At 36.9% G+C, this 18,432-nt stretch overlaps 1 protein-coding gene across 9 annotated transcripts in view; it reads left to right on the top strand.

The window, feature by feature from the left end:
- LOC135204045 (CAP-Gly domain-containing linker protein 1-like) overlaps positions 1-18,432 on the top strand; it is a 273,397-nt gene that overhangs the window by 161,448 nt on the left and 93,517 nt on the right. For 7 of the 9 annotated variants that reach the window (XM_064234000.1, XM_064234003.1, XM_064233999.1 and 4 more), the window contains one exon: positions 10,078-10,128. The exons of the other annotated variants lie outside the window; for them this stretch is intronic. In XM_064234000.1, coding sequence (XP_064090070.1) covers positions 10,078-10,128 — 51 coding nt within the window. The remainder of the gene's footprint in view (positions 1-10,077; positions 10,129-18,432) is intronic. 9 annotated transcript variants of the gene reach the window in all.

Below are 18,432 nucleotides of genomic sequence, written 5' to 3'. Positions count from 1 at the left end.
GCTGTGTTATCTTAGGGATTTTGTTAATGAGCATTGCTATATTACCGCTCACTGCTCTCCAGAGTTGATCTGTTTTCATATCATATTATAGTTGCGTTTGGAAATATTCTTCCTTATGTGCTTTAGAGGACACAGAACTGTGATTACTGGTTACTTGTCATGAATTTCTTTCATCTTAACAATCATCATTTGGACGTTCTTTATACATTACGTTGCGATTTAGTTAATTTTTAAGTTCACATCTCTTTTCCCAAACCTCAGTGACCGTTGCTGTGGTAACTCTTTATTTTTTAAAACACTAATACACCATATTTAGGAATTTTAGCTATCACAAGTGGTAACTGTTTGGACAACGGTTTTAAAAACTGGCACAGAACTTAATGATACGCTGTATAAGCTGTTTGCTTTATTGACTTGGAACTTTGCTTTGTGCCATAATAGATTATGTATATAATTGTTAATTGTGTATTTGTGTGGAAATGAATGAGTATTTGGTGATGATGAGTTTATCTGGATTTAATAGTGACCTAGGCACCTTCAATGATAAGGACAAGCTAAGATGCATAAGGGTTAGTCTTATCGTGGGTGTTTAGGGAAGATAGAAATTGGAGTTTAATACTGATAACATTGATGATGCGTATGCTTTCATTTTGAAGCCAAATTTCTTAATCTGTAAAGTATGTGCCATGTATGTATGTAGCTTTTTGGAGGCTGGAAAAGTGATGGCATATTGGTTGTATGTGAAATGCAGTATATAGGATTATGTAGATGACAGAGTAATTAGTTTGTCATTGCTCAATGTGTAACATACACATGTACATTGACATACATGCACCTAAAGGCTATATTAATTTTATGTTATTTCACGTAAGTGTATGTTTATGTACAATAGCAGTTTGTTTCAATGTACTTTTTGAAAGTAAAAGTTGTTGGTTGTTCGTAGGTGGCAATTTGTATTAGGCATGATCGCAAGAGTAAGACTTCTGTTTGTTGTCCGTGATGTGCTAAAGAAAAGTTGTTCAAATCTCCGTACTGTCAAGTCTTCATGTGATTCATTGCGGTAAGCTTGCTGTAAATTCGTATTTACTCTGAGAGTAACCCATGTTAACAAGAATTGTGTAGCTCAGAATCTTTAGGCATAATTATAACCTTTGATCTTCATCCAGCCACCATGCATTGCTGATACCTGTAGTAAGTGTTCAGATTCTTCCCCTCCCTCTTTCAAAGGCTGCTTTTTAAACATATAGAGTAACTAAGAGTAAAGTCTTGAAAGTTATTTTTATAGTAGCAGCTTATTACTAGGGCATCTCCTGTGCTCAAAAGTGCAGAGTGTATTTATAGGTTATGACATTATATTTCACCTTTTATTAATCTGTAGTAAACCCACTTTTCAAATGAACATAACACGTAGTATTTCCTTTATTGGGGATAAATTGTACAGCAATTACTTTAGCTTTGTTGCATTCCCTCTGGTTTGAAATTGAATTTTTTTTATACTGAATTTCACTTAATCTGTTTTGCAGTTAGTAAATTATTATTATATTAATTCGTCTCCAACGCTCTATTTTATTTTGGTTGTATTACAGTCACAAAGGGTGACTATGTCTTAGTAACCTTTTTGAATGTGAAATGCAACTATGCATTGGTAGTTAGAGTAGCTGAAGAGTAGTTGGATGATGTGTCCCTGACTGTTAGTTGAAAAGCCTAAAGTACAGTTAGTTCCCATTTAGTGTTCCTGAAAGTATAGAGCAGTTGTCATTGGGGTGTGTATGTTGCTCAAATGCTGTGATCATTATATCTTGATGTACTGTAATCTTGTAAACATTCAGTGTCACTGATGTCTACTTAACATTTCTGGGGAGGATGCAAGTCAGTAACATTGTTTGATATTTGTTGAGACAGGAAGTTTATGAAAATATCCTCAATGCCTCTTTTATTTGTGTATTTTTTTTTTTTTAACGGAGCTAGTGTTTACATTTTTTTTACTCCGATTTTAAAGTTGAATTTCAGTTACTGGAACGAACATTTTAGACCATCAGGTTATACCTTTTTCCATAATATTTGTAGTGTGAAGAAAACTTTGCAAAGGCTGATGAAGGTAACTGTATTATTGAGATAGTGAAATTGGGTAGGTGTGTTTAGATATAGAGTAGATATTCATGATTAAGTTGAAGTATGTCTTAGTTTAACCAGATCGTGAGCTGATTAACAGCTCTCCTTGGGCTGGCCTGAAAGATTAGATTTTTTTTCGTGGCTAGGAACCAATTTGTTACTTAGCAATGGGGCCTACTGCTTATTGTGGAATCTGAACCACATTATGTTGAGAAATTAATTTCTAAATTATGTGGGAGGTATAAAAGTTTTAAAGATCATTCCTTTGATGGATGCCCTTATTTTCCCTAACCTTTTTGCTCAGTTTATAGGGATACTATGTCTGTGTATCTGTGATGAGTGTGTACTATTAGCTAGGTCCTGGAATAAGCTAAAACTTGAATGAATACTACTTAGTACTGACCCCAGGTCAAAAATATTTAACTTTTTAAAAACAATTTTTCCATTCTTTCCATTCCATCTGCTGATCGTTAGCCAAGTTCTTAGACCACAAAATCCCCAACACTTGTATTCTTGTTCAAAAGAAAAAAGAAATTGCTTGCTAGCAGCACTGCACATGCACCTCATGGGTCCCCTTGTTCCCAACAGATAAGAGCCTTGTATTTTGCACACTGGACATTTAGCTGCAAGAAAGCAGTTCAGTTGGTAAATGGGACTTTCATAAGTACTGTAAGGACTTTGTGTGGAAAATTTTGTTTTTAAAAGCAAGCTAGATGCATGGACCAGCAGATTTTAAGGTATGCGTGCAGAGAAGCTGACCAAGAGAGACTTTTCTTTTGAGTAAGGATGCAATGACTGGGATTTCGTTGACCAATAATTTGAGCTAAATAGTAAGCAATGAGTGTGTTGTAGAACACAGTATGTATTATTGTACATACGTATACTGTTGCTGTTTAAAAGAACACAGTATGTATTATTGTACATATACTGTTGCTGTTTAAAAGAACACAGTATGTATTATTGTACATAAACTGTTGCTGTTTAAAGCAAGACATTCTTTTCAATTTTAATATGATCCAGATATTCAGGAAAAGCAAAGAACCACTGACTAATTTTACTATTTGAGACACTAGGTTACCTATATTTTCCATGCTGGAGGACAAGTTATTACTCAGATGTTTTTGGTCTCATTTATAGTGATTAAAAATCTTTGGTCATGGTTGAAGAAGATTTAGCTATCATGTAGAAATTGTCAATCCAAAAAGCTGTGTATGGCATAGACATTATTTAATGTAATGATGGATTTAAACTTTTGATGATACATTAAACAAGACTATTGCTTCAACTTAGGAAGATGTCAGAACCAGAAATTAAGGATAAATGGAGAAACTGGTTCAGATTAATTAAATTTGAGATTGTCCTAATGATGGAGGTGAGGAAAATAGGTGGTGAACCCATCCTTTTGTTTACTCACTCGTGCTAGATTTGATGTTGGAGCCATCACATTTTTGTGGAGAATTGGTTGTTCTTAGTTTTCAGTTGTGTGTTTTGTGTCTAGTTTGCAGTAGTATATTTCTGAGACATATGTTAATAGTACAAAACCCATTCTTTTGAATTGGAATTAGTTTGTTCTATTAAATAAATTTTAGATGTTTAGGTGATTAGAAATTCATTGTGACTAACATGGTACATAATATATTCTGCCTAATAATATGCCACTAGAGACAGGCTTTATGCTATGTGACATCTCTGTCCATTCTTTGTTCTGTAAAAACTGAAATGCCATTCCCTCATGATTTGTGACTAACTTCTTAATTCTTAGTACTGTATCAAGATATGTAAGTAGTGGCAACGTTAACTTAAACAGTGCTAGACATCAGTATAGTCTACATAAGATGTCTTATTCACTGTTTCTTCATGAATTATTACAGTTTCTCTGCTTCAGTTCTTTCCCAAGATTGCTACTCATAATCTCTCCTTCCAGTACCCATTTCTTATTGAAAGACTAAAATTGCTGTGAGTACATGTGGGCAAGGTCAAGTATTCAAACACTTTAGGACTGTTTTAATGTAAATTAAACGTACACCTATTAACATACACTGTTCAGGAAAATAACATTTAGAAACAGACATTTCTTGAAAAAAATTTTATTTTATATTCAAGGTAGTGCATCAAGTTTCTTACAGTTAGTAGTTACAAGCGTAAAATTTTCGAAATGTGTAAAATTAGTGTTTTACATACACCTCGACAAAGAACCATTTCACTTTCCTTTAGGTGAATTAGTCTTTCTTGAAAGAGTATTTGTTAGAGTTTTTCAATATATCATGTTTAATTTTTTGTGTGTAATTTTCAGCTCAACGCCTTACATTGTGAGCATAGTTTCAAAAAAGTGTTTTTTGATTTGTCGAGATTTATCTTTCATAAAGTATGATGTATATGAGGAAATGGCGCGATTTAAATCAAGCATGTTAAGGATGGTTCTCAAGTCGTTATGATAAAGCCACTGCTCAGATTGATCACAATAAAGCAGCAGAAGTATGGGGTAAGCTAGACCAGCCTTTTATAAGGATAATGTAAGGAATTATTCAGTCATTTCTCTTTTTCTTTCTTGTAGTTAGGGAGTGAATACTTCCATCTATTTATCATTTTCATAAGGTAACTTTTGCTTCTTAGTTCATCCCAGATATCCATGTCATGTGATTTGTCGCAAGTGAAAATGTCCATTGTAGCGCATCAGAATGTTCTGTGTTTGTTACCTGAGCTTAATTTCAGAATGAGCATAAAGAATATTTAGACAAGCTTACATGAGGTCATTGTTTAATTTCAGGTTTTTGTTAATTGTATGTATTTTCATATGACTGTTTTACTTTTTAAATTTAAGTGCATCTTTTAAAAGTTAAGAAACAATCACTGGCATGGGTCCTTTAGTTGCCATTAATATTTATAGGGAATTGTCATTAAATATGGTGAGGGGTGCAATTTGTAAATTTTAATTTTTGAGAAGTGATTGAATTTTGGATGCTAGAAATATTAGATAACTCATTAGAGTATAATTTATGAATATGTAGTAACATTAACTATCAGTGCAGTAGTAGGTATACATCATGACATACTAGTTTATGAATATTTATGTATTATGCTAATTTTAGCACAGTACTGCCGCATTACTGGTATTTCCTTAGAAACATAAATTATTAGTGTAGTAAAACTGACTGCCTTTCAAATGAGCGATCATTATTTAATAGCTTGGCATTTTTATTTAATACCCTCTGTTTTCCATATTAAATAGATTATATTATAAGGGAATAATGGTCAGTAGTTAACTAATGCTGAAGATGCATTTGAGGTTTTAATCATTTAAAGAAATAATTTTTTTTCATGAATTGAAGTACTGTTTACACTTTTTTTTTGCACTGTCACTGTCAGTGTCAGTTGTTTTATACATTTTTCCATCTGAAGTGGGGAAAATGAGCTCTTTAAAAAGCTGACCTTGGGAATTGTGTAAAATTCCTGAATAGGTTCCCAAAAACAATTCTTTTCCTCCTGCTAAAGCTTTAACTGTTTGCCATAAACTAGTCAGGTGTTAATGTTTATTTCTAACTAGCCATACAAGCCAAAAAATTAACTAGAGAAATGGAGGTAATTTTTATCAGGTTTGCCCTGCATATTCATGATGTAACAGGCTATGCACACAGGAAGGTCATCTCATGACTAAGCTGCAGAATTTTGCAATTTATGTATATTATACGTTATCGGGGCCAGTGATGATGATGTTTGTGTTATCTACTAAAAATTTCATGGTCAGTGGTGGATGTACAGTAATCACATAGTATACTTACTATCTCTTGCTGTAGTGTTAACATCATTTTTAAGTAAAATTCCAGTCATTGAATTGCCAAACCTGTGTTTATTAATTGTACCCAGATCATTTTCTGCCACCTTCCAAAAATTCCAGTCTTCTACCTTTGGGGTTTAATTGATCTTCTAACAGTTTTTGCTAATGCAGTAGTGGGGTTTAAGTTGAAAGGTATGGTATGTTATTGCATTTTGTATAAAACAAAATTACTCAATTGCTAGAGAGGTTCATTATTTGCCCTGGCAAGGGCATATCTTGAACATCACATCATACATGTAAAGGATACACAGCTTATAGGCTTTTCCATATAATATGGTTAATAGTTTTCAAATTCATTATTAAAATTACAAGTTTATTGGATAGTATTTCAGATGCTTAACTTATGACTAAATGGTCTTTCATGAGACCATTTCCATTTTTTCCCTGATTTTACTGACCATCATTCCTTACTTTTTAATTTCCTGCCTTATTTTTGTAATTAGTAAAACTGATAAGTGCATTAATATGATAAAGTTTAGGAATTTGAAAATCACAAGGGTCTCTTATAAGGATTAGGAATATTTGAATGAGCTAATTTGAATCAAACGGTAGCATTTTTAAGTTCATCTTTTATACACAAAATGTTTTGTTTTCATTGAGTATTTGAACCTGATGAACTTACTAGGTATTTTTGTGCTATATATATATATATATATTAGCCTGGTTTAGCCCAACTCATCATTTTGTTGCATTTTTCACTGGTGCATGATAGATGTAAGCTGCACTGCATGCTGTGGGCTTGGTTTTATGTTTACTGCATGTGCCTTTTTAGACTTTAAATGCAGATTAATTTTTTTTTTAAATTCATAAATGTGTTTTTGTAAATAATAAATAATAAAGTAATTGTATACTGTGGCTAGAATTATGTGTAATCATGTGTTTAGATAGCTAGCTTGTAAGAGTAAATTATTTACTGAACATGAAATTAATATCTAGATTTGTTTTTAGTGTTGCCATATTTTGCTGATAAAACTAGATGATGGATCTCTTAATAGGTGAAAACTCGTCTTTATATTTATTTACTTTTAATTGCAATTAAGTAATAATAATATAAAACAAACATGTAATGGCGTGGAAATGTCTTAAGAAGTTGACAGTTTTCCATTGAGAAGGCAAGACCTTTTGTGTTTTGTAAAGGTGGTAGATGGAAGCAAAGTTGTGAAAGTAACTGAAAATGATAGAAATGTAATATCCATCAGCCAGAATGTAAATTTTTTGCCTGAATTCGAATGCTTGTATAGCACATGATATTTAAGTACTGTAAAAAATATTCTCAATTTAATCAGAAAAATATCTCTTTCAACTTAGGGTGCTGATAGATGAACACTGTTGGTGCTATATAAAGCAAACTTACTATTAGTAATAAACTAAAGAATTCAAATAGGTACTGCATTGATGTTATGGGTAAAGAACTTAATCTATTCATAATAAGAGACGGAGATTTTGCATTTGTTTTTAAATTGTCCCCAAAGCATCATTACAAGTTGAAATATCTGCACCCCCACTGTCTTTATAATGAGATCTGATAACTGTTCAGAATGCAGTAAAAATGTGAGGAAGGTATTCTCCCAAAAAAAGGTGTAAGACTTGCTACCCCATCATCTAGGAAAACAAATTTATTATCTTACCTAACAGTGCCTCTGGTGTCAGAACAGAACTGATTGCAATAAGTTCAGTAATTCAGGTTAGTGAAAGTATGTCTCCACAGAAATATATAATTTTCAGTGGCTTTAGAGGAACTATAGCTTGTCATACTAACTTTTCTTTCTACAAATACTCGAAATGTTGGAATATGATGTATCTTGCAATTGCACAGAGTTATTAAGGAACCACTGATAAAGCAGCAAATTCTATAGCTGCTATGACATGATCAAATGTAACCATTCTGGCCCAAGATTATTTATCATTTGTAAAACCCATTATCAGATGTGTACGTTTCCTCATTTCAGAATGAAAAAAAAAAAAAAAGTTTGTTTTGTGTGAAAGAGAGGTTTTCACCAGAAGAGATCCTTCATATGGTAGAACTCTAATGGTTTTAAATATATTTTATATTGATTAGCAAAATAAAGTAGTAAAATCAAATTTTTTTCATCGTAAGCAAAAGCAACAGCATATGCTGAAATTTTCACCTATTAATGTGTTTAAGATCCCTGAACAGTTATTTGGTAGAGCTTTAACAAAGTTTACATGACAAATAGTATCACAGATGTAGTTATATACTTGATGTGTATATACATAAAGTACATAGTACTTTTTTTCTAACAACTTTATTGTACTCTCAATTTCTTTGACATATGAGAGTTATTTTTATTGATATAGATTAGTTTGATGAGACAGGCTTGTATTTCTAGACTCGTAGGTATGTTGGACAGCTGGTGGGGAAGAGGTCACTGGAACTGACAAAAAGTAAAAAGCAGCAAGAATCAAGGAGGACACCAAAGTAACACTGCATTAGAATTAGGAGTTCTCTGATGCACCCAGTTGTAGTAGCATTATACATTAAATATATTTTTATTTTTTTGCACTAAGTAAAATGATGCTGTTAGGACTATATTATGGGATTATTAGTTATCCTACTGATCTTGGTGTGCATATGGGTTATCCTAAGAGAAGATAACCAGAAATGCATCTGAAACTTAATACAATATTACTTGAAAAATTTCAGTGGACAGTAGTATATCTTGACCTTTTTTTTGGGATGGTGAACCAGAACATTCTAATAACCAGGTACCTGATTTCAAGGGAAGATATATTTTATGCAAAATAGACACCTCCCTTCAGTTGTGTTGGACTATATTTATGTCAAAAATTGTCACTTGATCTTAATTAGTATATGGTAGCCCCTAAGAATCTACTTATATGTTTTTAAATGGACTGGGAAACTTAGTAGTTAATGGGTACACAAACTAGAATCTCATATAACATACATACCTGTTTTCCTTTCAAATCATGTTAAGGTGCAAGTGGATTACCCTGAAATTGACTTACATTCTAGATACTGAGTAGGAAAATTGGAAATCGTTGCCATACACAAGTAATTAAACCATGTAGGTAAATTTTAGATTGTTTTGATGTCAGTTTTTCATGAAGGCTTTGTAAAGTGAATCCAAATACTGTTGAGTTTTAAGGCATTCTTAGAATATGTTGAATTTCCTCCTATAGAGAAAATTGTATATCTTACAGTGAATCATTAGAAAGGAGGTCTTTTTGTACATAATGTTTTTACAAGTAGTGTTTACAGTTGAGTGGTTGTGGTATGTTGTCTGAGAAAAAATGTAGGGGTTTTGATCCTTTTCATGTGGTTAGGAAACATTCCTGATTTTGCCATGAAATGATGAGCTTGTGCACTCTGCTATTCCTGATATTCAGTAGTAGTAACTTGTAACAGAGTTGAAAATCTTCGAATTTACTCTTCTAATACCCAATAAAAAATGAACTTTTTCTAAAAAGCACAGGAAACATTATTATTGGACTTAGATGTTCAGTAGTGTTTTGTCTTTCTTTAGAATAGTATCAGAAAACTCTTTATGCATTGAACAGTATTGCTAACACTCTTGAAAATGTTAAATTTGTGCCACCTAATGAAACTTATTATAAAATAAAATAGATTTATTGAAGGGAGGTAGCTTGAATTGAAATATGTTCATAACCTTTGTGAAATTTGTAAATTCTTTGCTCATAGCTTGTTAAACTTATGGCTTGGTTTCAAGGTTTATTAGAGGGTGTATTATTCTTCAACTGTAGTATTGCCCACTGTTATTTTTTTTATAGATTTTATTCATAACTAAATCTTATTTCCAATGTTGATAATTCATGAATGTTTTCTAAATAATGAAATGGGTCCTCTGTTACAAAATGACTGGCCATGTGCTTTGCAATCTGCATGTCTCCAGGATTTTTTAATAGTTTTTAACTGCGACCAACTCGACTCTTTTAAGAATGAGATATTTCTTTTTAATGTTTTAGAAAAGTTTTCTTGAATGTTGAGAGGTTTTATCCCAGAACAATAGTACTTAAATAATTTGCTGTTTTTCTTGTAGGCAAATTTTTATTACAGTCCTTATGTACCTTCGTTGATCCTAAAAGACTTTGATGTACCCTTGTGTGATTAACTGCATGAATCATTACAGAAACCAAGTAGGACTTCTCCATCGCCAGGCCCAAGCACCAAAGCGCTCCAGGTAAGTTAAGTTTTAAAATTGTTTTTCTTGTGAAACTTGATTTTGTACTCTGTGGGTAATGAAAACTAATATGGAACTTTCAGAAGAGTACCGTATCAGAAAAATAAACGGATTCGATGTAGTTTTCATTGACCTCTTTATAAGGTCTTTTGGAAACTAAAGAAGTTGAGAATGATTGTAAGTGTAATTTTCGTGTTCAGGTTTTAAATTTTTTCATTTTGTATCAATATGCAAGTATGTATAGCTTCATAATACTAGACAGGTTATACTCATGACTTACTTAACAAATAGGTTATGTGTTTTATTCCTTCAAAATTAGGTTTTTTTTTTTTTTTAAGTAGTAGAATATATAAAAAAAGAAGAATACAACATATGTAATGCATTTCACGTTAATTGATTAGAAGTGCTTGTTTGTATATACAGGACTACCAAGGTAAGATGTGAAAATTAGAAAAATATTCCGTAAAAGTTTTGAGGTAAATCTGTATTTTCATTTAAAATATATATTTGAACTGTACAGGACTAGACACTATTATCCTTTAATTTTTCATTGTCTTATAAGAAATCTTTACAGTTGACCTTTTTATCTGTCATGATGGTTCAAATCCAAGTGCTAAGGGAAATTTTAATTTTTGGTTTTGTTTCACCACAAACTTGTCGCATATCAACAGCCCATATTCTTGGTCTCAAATACTTTAGAAACTGCTGTCTTTTGTATTAACAGATCGAAGATATTGCATAAGTGACACCTGGATCCTTAGGTCACAGCAGATAACTGGATTACTTTTCATGCATGTCTGCAGTTTTGTAAATAGCTCATAAAAATTGAGTATTTTGTAGGTTGTTCTGTCTTTATCTGTGTTTCATTATTATTTCTACATTCTTCAGTCTCCAGTTTATAAAAGTAAAAAATTAAAAAAATTAACATGAGGTTACTTTTATGTGCCCCAGAATGATCTGAAATAATTTAGCTTGAAAAAAAAGGTCTTAATTCAAATATGTGCACTATTATGTTAAAATAACCTTTCAGCATGCATTGGTATTTTACTAGCGTCAAAAACATAATCTTCCCATCCCCTCTTGAACATAACTTTAAAAAAGTCTTCACAAAGAAATGAATAAACAAAGCTATATATGTGCTCATTTTATGATGTATACTTACATTAGGAAAAAAACATTTTATGTTATGATTACATTATACATATTGTTAAAACACTGGTAAAATATACTTTCAAAGATCGTACTCTTCCCCTGACGAATGTAAGCAAATGTAGCCTAGGCTGGAACTTGAAACAAAACAACAATTTTACACTTGAAGAAATGAAATATCAATACAATAAATGTAGTCTTTTAAGATTATGTTTATTTTGAATATTAAATTTACCAATAGCAAAGTTTTGCAATTGGTAAATTGTTTAGGTTTAAAAGTAATTAACTATAGTTGGTACAAGAACTGGATTATCTTAATGTATATGAATGTAAAAGTTCAAAGTACTGTAACTAGGATTTCTATGGAAATCACTGTTAACCATTTCGAGGGTATTGGGATGGACAAAAGGTCATCTTTGGTAAATAAAATGCACTTAATATGAGTTACCATTTAGAGCTCAGAAATTGTGTTCTAGCAGTTGTTGCAAATTAGTGTTCATGATAGAATTATGCTTTATTGTTGTAACTTTAAAAATTGAAAAAAAAAAAAAAAGTCAAAATTATTTTTTAATCTAGCAGAGAACAGTAATTTCTGGACTAAATATTTATCTAAAAATCTAGTGGATGTGCTGTACATGAACTTTTGCACCCTGAAAAATTTAAAATTTTCTTAAAGATAATATACGTATAAACTTTGCGCACCATGAAATTTTTTATAGATATTCTTTTCAATGATTATATAAATCAGTAATATTAATGCCAGGTATGGTACATAAAAATTTGAGGATAAATAAGGGAGAAAAGACAAAATGTTTGTGACTTAGAAATTGTACCGTTTTAATGATCAATATTTTTGAACAGTCCCTCCATGGATGGAATCTGTATGGAGACTTTTGACAGCATCAGAATCTTAAAAGAGTTACTTTACACTATTCCAATATCATTTGTGATGCCAGTTTTATTATACACAAATGAAATCATTGGAAAATTATAAAAACCCAGAACGGGAATTTTGTAAACTCTCATTGGTTGGGATGTGTATAAAATGGTCTTTGAATGTTTTTGTTTTTATACATGCGACTTACCAGGCAGATATATACTTAGCTATAGACTCCGTCGTCCTGACAGAATTTTCAAAACTCGCGGCACACGCTACCTGGTAGGTCAGGTGATCTACCATTCCCTGCCGCTGGGTGGCGGAATCCCAACCATTCCCCGTTTTCTGAGCCAGATTTTCTCTGTCGCTGAGGCCCCGGCAACAACTGTTGTTTGTCTCTCCTGATTGGAATTCTGCTCATTTGCCGAGAATTGGTTGGACATTTGGTGAAGTACTCTTGTTTATTCTCGGGATTGGCATACGCTTTATTTTGGACTGGATTAGGATTTGGATTTTTGTTTTTTTTTTTTTTTCTATTAAGAGGGATGAAGTTAAGTAACTCCTAAGTTTTTTTTTTTAGGGTTTGTGCAAGGGAAGAATGGCAGAACTATTTGTTGTTTAAAGCAGAGGGTAGATCCTCATACGCTTTGTAGTAAATGTAGAGGTTCTGAATGTGCGGTTGATAGAACTTCTGTTTTACTGAATGTGAAGGGCTTTTAGGCGGAGCAAGGATGGAAGGATTAGCTTCTTATATTAAGAAAAAGAGAGAAGGATAGAGCTAGGAAAGCGTCAGCTAGAAGCTCGAGTAGATCTTGTTCTTTTGAGCCTGAATCGAAATTAACAAACCAGATGATGTTTCTCCCATAACCTCAGCCCCTTCTCCCTGTGTGAATCTAAGGGTTCATTTTCAGAAATGGAAAAAATGAGATCCTCGATCAGGGAGCTTCAGGAGCAGCTTAAAGCCATGGAAACACAAGGTAAGAGTGTCAGTGAATACAGTGACCCCAGTGCAGGTGGAGGGGGCGTCTGATCGGGACTCCGCATTGCTCCTAGGCCCTAGACCGCTTCCAAACTCCCAGACCAGGGGAGGAGGAATGTCAAAAGCCGCAGGGAGGATGTGGAGCATCCCCAACGATCAGGCGTTCCCTTCGGCAGACCCTGAAGTAACGACCCAGGCTGCCTTGGATATAAGCCCCGTAGAAAAAGGCATCCTGGAAGAGTGTTTTTTCTGCGTCGGACTCCTCCTCGTCCAGGCGTGGATGGAGCTCTGCTTCGAAGTCTCGTCCTCTGAAGAGATCGTGGGTAGCGCCGAAAGGAGACGCTTTTGATTCAAGCCCAGAGCGATTTCCAGAGGATTTTTCCTTCGACTAGTAAGAGGGCGAGAAGACCGTCTCCAGCGCCTCAAGATCGACAAAGCTTTTCCTGCTTAATCTACAGGAGCAAATATCCTCCTTGGTAGGCGCTCTACATAAGGATTCGTCTCGAAGGAAAGACTACTCCCTTGCAGTGAAGAGATCAAAATTGTCTTCTCCTGGTAGGAGAGAAGTTTCTCACACTAGCAGGCGCTCGTCCTCCGGAGAGACTCTCGTTCTCCCTTTAAACGACCTCTCTATCTATAGGAAGAAAGTTCCCAGCGGTAGCCGCTTGCAGAGCAAGCGGTCAGCTAGGTCTCTTAGGAGAAGTCAGGAGTCGGACTCCTCTTTTCTGAGGATAGGATAGGCGTCAAGAGCCTAAGAAAAGCAGGAGCTTGTGAGAAACATAGAGTTGACAGAGCCTAGTAGGCGCCAAGAATATTACAGGCGTATAGAGCCTTACAGACGCCAGGAGTTCTTGTGAGAGGCGTCAAGAGCCTACAAGGAGTCACGAACAAGCGCCAGGAGTCAAGCAGGCGCCAGGAATCAAGCAGCTTCAGGAGTCGAGCAGGCGTCAGGAGTCGGGTAGGCGCCAGGAGTCTAGCAGACGCCAGGAGTCGGGCAGGCGTCAGGAGTCGAGTAGGCGCCAGGCGCCTTGTACGAGCTTAGGTCAGAGTAAGACCCCTTCGCACTTTATGAGTTCTTCGGAGAGTAGAAGCCCTTTCACCTGGTAGGAAACAGGTGCCTGAGAGAAGATCTCGTGCGTTTAAGAACTCGATTGCGCCTTGTAGTAGCAAGGATTTGTCACCCCCAGACGACGTTCTTACTTCGTTTGACAGAAGTCCCTCGACAACTAAGAACCGCTCTTCTCCGAAAGGATCCCCGGCAGCCGGAGACTTAAAGAAGTCTCGGATGAAGAATTACCTGTGGATGTAGTAGTCTCTGATTATAAGAGATTGTCCTTGTTGTTGTTGCAGGAGTTCGGAGATAAGCTTCAACCAGCGGATCCGCCCCTCATCCAGGATCTTTGCTATCGAGCACGAAGTCTCCAAAGGCATCCTCATTTGTAAAAAATGCGTCCAGCCCTTAGTATGAAAAAGCGTTCAAAGGATTTGGAGAATGGCTTAAGAATAAAAGAGAGGCGGGCAAGACTGTTTTTTCATGCCCTCCTTCAAAGTTGACGGGTAAACCTGGAAGATGGTACGATACTCAGGAACCTATGGGCTTAGGACTGCCTTCATCGGCAGACGCAGATTACGCTTCCTTAGTGGATTCTTCAAGGAGGCGCGCTTTACTATCAGCAAAAGCTACTTGGGGATGTGTGAACTGGACCATCTACTAAAGGGGACTCTTTAGGACGCTCGAGGTATTTAATTTTATGGACTGGGCTTTGGGAGCCCTGCGAAGAGAGCACAAGATCCCGAATTTGTCACGATGGAAGAATTATCGAGTGTGTTATCGTGTCTGGACAGAGCGGTGATGGACGGTTTGCGGTGGAAGTGGCTGCTCTTTTTGGATCGGGAGTTTTGAAAAGAGAGCAGTGTATGGGTCTTTCCTGTCCAAGTCAGTATCTCCTCTACAAAGGTCGGCCTTGCTATATTCGCCGCTTTCGAACCACCTTTTTTTCCACAAAGACCACGGTGAGGGATGTAGCAAAATCATTAGCTGGAAAAGCCCACACAGGATTTTACTGACACAGTCAGCAAAGAGGTTCAAGCCTGCGGTTCCTTTTCAAAAGAGGATAAAACACCTCTTCCAGCAGCCCCTTTCGAGGAGCCTCTTCCTCCTCAAGAACCACCCCTTTTTTTTTTTTTTAGAGTAGAAGACCGGATACCAGAGGAAGACCTTCCAGGAGACCTGCAGGGAAGGCAAAATGAAGAAGAAGTCCTCCAGATAGCGGTAGGCGCCAGACTGTCGAAAATTTGCCAAGAGTCTGGGCGAAGAGAAGCTAGAGGACAGCTGGACCCTCTCGATCCTCGAGAGAGGATACCTCATCCCCTTCAGGGAATATCCTCCCTTAACAAGAACTCCAAGGGAGTTAACAGGAGATACAAACGATCCTGTCAAGAGTCAAGCTCTCCTGCAAGCAGTAGAACTTATGTTGCAGAAAAGGGCAATAGAACCGGTTCAAGATCTCCATTCACCAGGTTTATTTTACAAAAACCGGTACTATTCCTGGATTACCAAAAGCCTCGGGCGGGTGGAGGCCGGTTCTGGACGTAAGTGCGTTTGAACGTCTTTGTGATCAAGAAGAAGTTCTCGATGGAGACCTCTTCCTCTGTACTTTCTGCTCTTCGTCCAGGGGACTGGATGGTATCCCTGGACCTTCAAGATGCATATTTCCATGTGCCAATCATCCGGCATCAAGGAAATACCTAAGGTTCATGTCACAGGGAAGAGTGTTTCAATTTCGAGCGCTTTGCTTCGGACTTTCGACGGCCCGCAAGTCTTCACGGGTATCCTAAGGAATGTGGCTTCATTGGTTACATTTAGAGGGGATCAGAATCTCGATGTATTTGGACGACTGGCTAATACGAGCAAAGTCGAAGCAACAGTGTCTGGAGGACCTTTCGATAACATTAAAGATGACGCAGTCATTGGGACTCCTAGTCAACCTCGAGAAGTCCCAGCTGGATCCCCAGCAGAACATAGTTTATCTGGGGATTCGGATGGATTCTCGGGTTTTCTAGCGTCTCGCAACAGAGAGAATAGAACGCTGCTTACAAAGGTGTCGGGATTTCTAGGGAAAGAACATTGTTCCGCGAGGGAGTGGATGAGTTTGCTGGGAACCATTTCCTCGTTGGAGCAGTTCGTTTCCCTAGGGAGACTGCACCTAAGACCCCTTCAGTATTATCTGAAGGAGAACTGGGATCAAAGTTCCCAGGACCTCGAAGAGTCATTCAGGATAACGGACAAGGTCAAACAAGATCTTCGGTGGTGGTTAGACCCGAAGAAACTCGGTCAGGAATATCATTGCACATAAAGAGCCCTCTCCGAGCGTTGTTTGCAGACGCATCGGAACGTAGGGTGGGAGCAACGTTGGATTCGCAAGAAGTGTCGAACCTGGGAAGGAGCTCAGGTGCCTGGCACATAAACAAAAAGAACTGAAAGCCATTCACCTAGCTCTCTTGCACTTTCAAGAACAGATATTAGGATCGATCATTCAGTCAATTCAGACAACAACGACAGCCCTAGCATAATATCAGGAAGCAAGGGGAACTCATTCATTCTCCCTTTACGAGACAGCGAGGGAGTTTTGTTGTATGGGCGCAAGAGAAGCAGATCTCTCTTCTAATGAGATTTATTCAGGGAGAGAGAAATGTTCGAGCGGATCTGCTAAGCAGAAGAGACCAAGTACTCCCACCGAATGGGGACTCTCCACCCTCAAGTGTGCGATCAGTTATGGGGTTATGGGGAAGGCCGAACGTAGACTTGTTCGCAACCAACTGGAACAAGAGGTTGGAGAATTATTGCTCCCCCATCGCGGATCCAAGAGCAATAGCGATAGACGGGCTCCTCATGGACTGGAAGGGAATAGACGGGTACGCTTTTCCCCCCTTCAAACTGGTAGGGGAAGTAATAAGAAAAGTTTGCCTCCTCAGAGGGAACGAGATTAACTTTGATCGCTCCCTTTTGGCCAGCCCTAGATTGGGTGACGAGTTGCTGGAGTGGATAGTGGATCTTCCCAGATCGCTCCCTCTAAGGAGCGATCTTCTCAAACAACCCCACTTCGACAGGTATCACAAAAAAAAACCTCCCCGCTCTAAGTCTGACTGCCTTCAGACTATCGAAGGACTCGTTAGAGCGAGGGGGTTTTTCTCGCGAAGCTTCAAAGCAATCGCAAGAGCCAGGAGACCATCCACATCACGGGTGTACCAGTCGAAGTGGGAAGTGTTTAGAAGATGGTGCAGGACGCATGAGCTATCCTCTTCCAGTACCTCTATAACCGACATTGCAAATTTTCTTCTTTACCTTAGAAGAAAGTGTAACCTAGCTGTATCTACGATCCAAGGGGTATAGAAGTATGCTGGCCTCGGTGTTTAGGCATAGGGGTCCTGGATGTGTCAGACAATAAGGATCTACATGACCTTATTAGGTCTTTCGAGACCTCAAAAAGTCAGAATAATAAAAATCCCAGTTGGAAACTTGGATATAGTGCTGCATTATCTGATGTCTGAAAGATTCGTACCTTCCAATAATTCTTCTTTAGAGATTTGACAAGGAAGTCTCTATTCCTGTTCGCCTTAGCCACGGCAAAAAAGGGTGAGTGAACTTCAAGCGTTAGAGGGCAGAGTGGGGTTTAAGAAGGAGGCTGCAATTTGCTCTTTTAAGCCTCTCTTCTTAGCCAAGAACGAAAACCCATCAAAACCGTGGCCTAGAAGCTTCGAAGTGAAGGCACTCTCTTCTCTTACGGGGAAGAAAAGGAAAAGACCCTTTGTCCAGTAAGAGCGCTAAAATTTTATCTACAAAGAAAGTCTCTTTTGGGAGGTACGCAGGAAAGTCTTTGGTGTTCGGTCAAGGATCCTACAAGACCAATATCAAAAAAACGCCCTTACGTTTTTCATTAAAGACATTATTAAGGAAGCTCATCTTAAATGTGGTGAAGAACAATTTAAACTCCTCAGGGTAAAAGCACACGAAGTGAGGCCATAGCAACCTCAATGGCTTTTCATAAAAAACGTGGTCCCTTCAGAATCTAATTGAATCCACGTATTGGAAGTGTAACTCAGTGTTCGCCTCTCACTATCTAAAGGATGTGAGAGTTACTTATGAGAAGTGCTTTTCACTGGGAGCATAGTGTCCGCGGATTTAGTGCTGGGAGGAGGAGCTGAGGTTAATCCTATTAGTTAGGTTAAGTAATTTTAACATTATGGTGTTTGGTTTTTATGGTTGACTGAAAGAGGGTATAGGAAGAACCCTTTTCAG

Source organism: Macrobrachium nipponense, chromosome 44 (genome assembly GCF_015104395.2).
Source record: "Macrobrachium nipponense isolate FS-2020 chromosome 44, ASM1510439v2, whole genome shotgun sequence".
Taxonomy (NCBI): domain Eukaryota; kingdom Metazoa; phylum Arthropoda; class Malacostraca; order Decapoda; family Palaemonidae; genus Macrobrachium; species Macrobrachium nipponense.
This window is presented reverse-complemented; position numbering and strand designations above follow the sequence as displayed.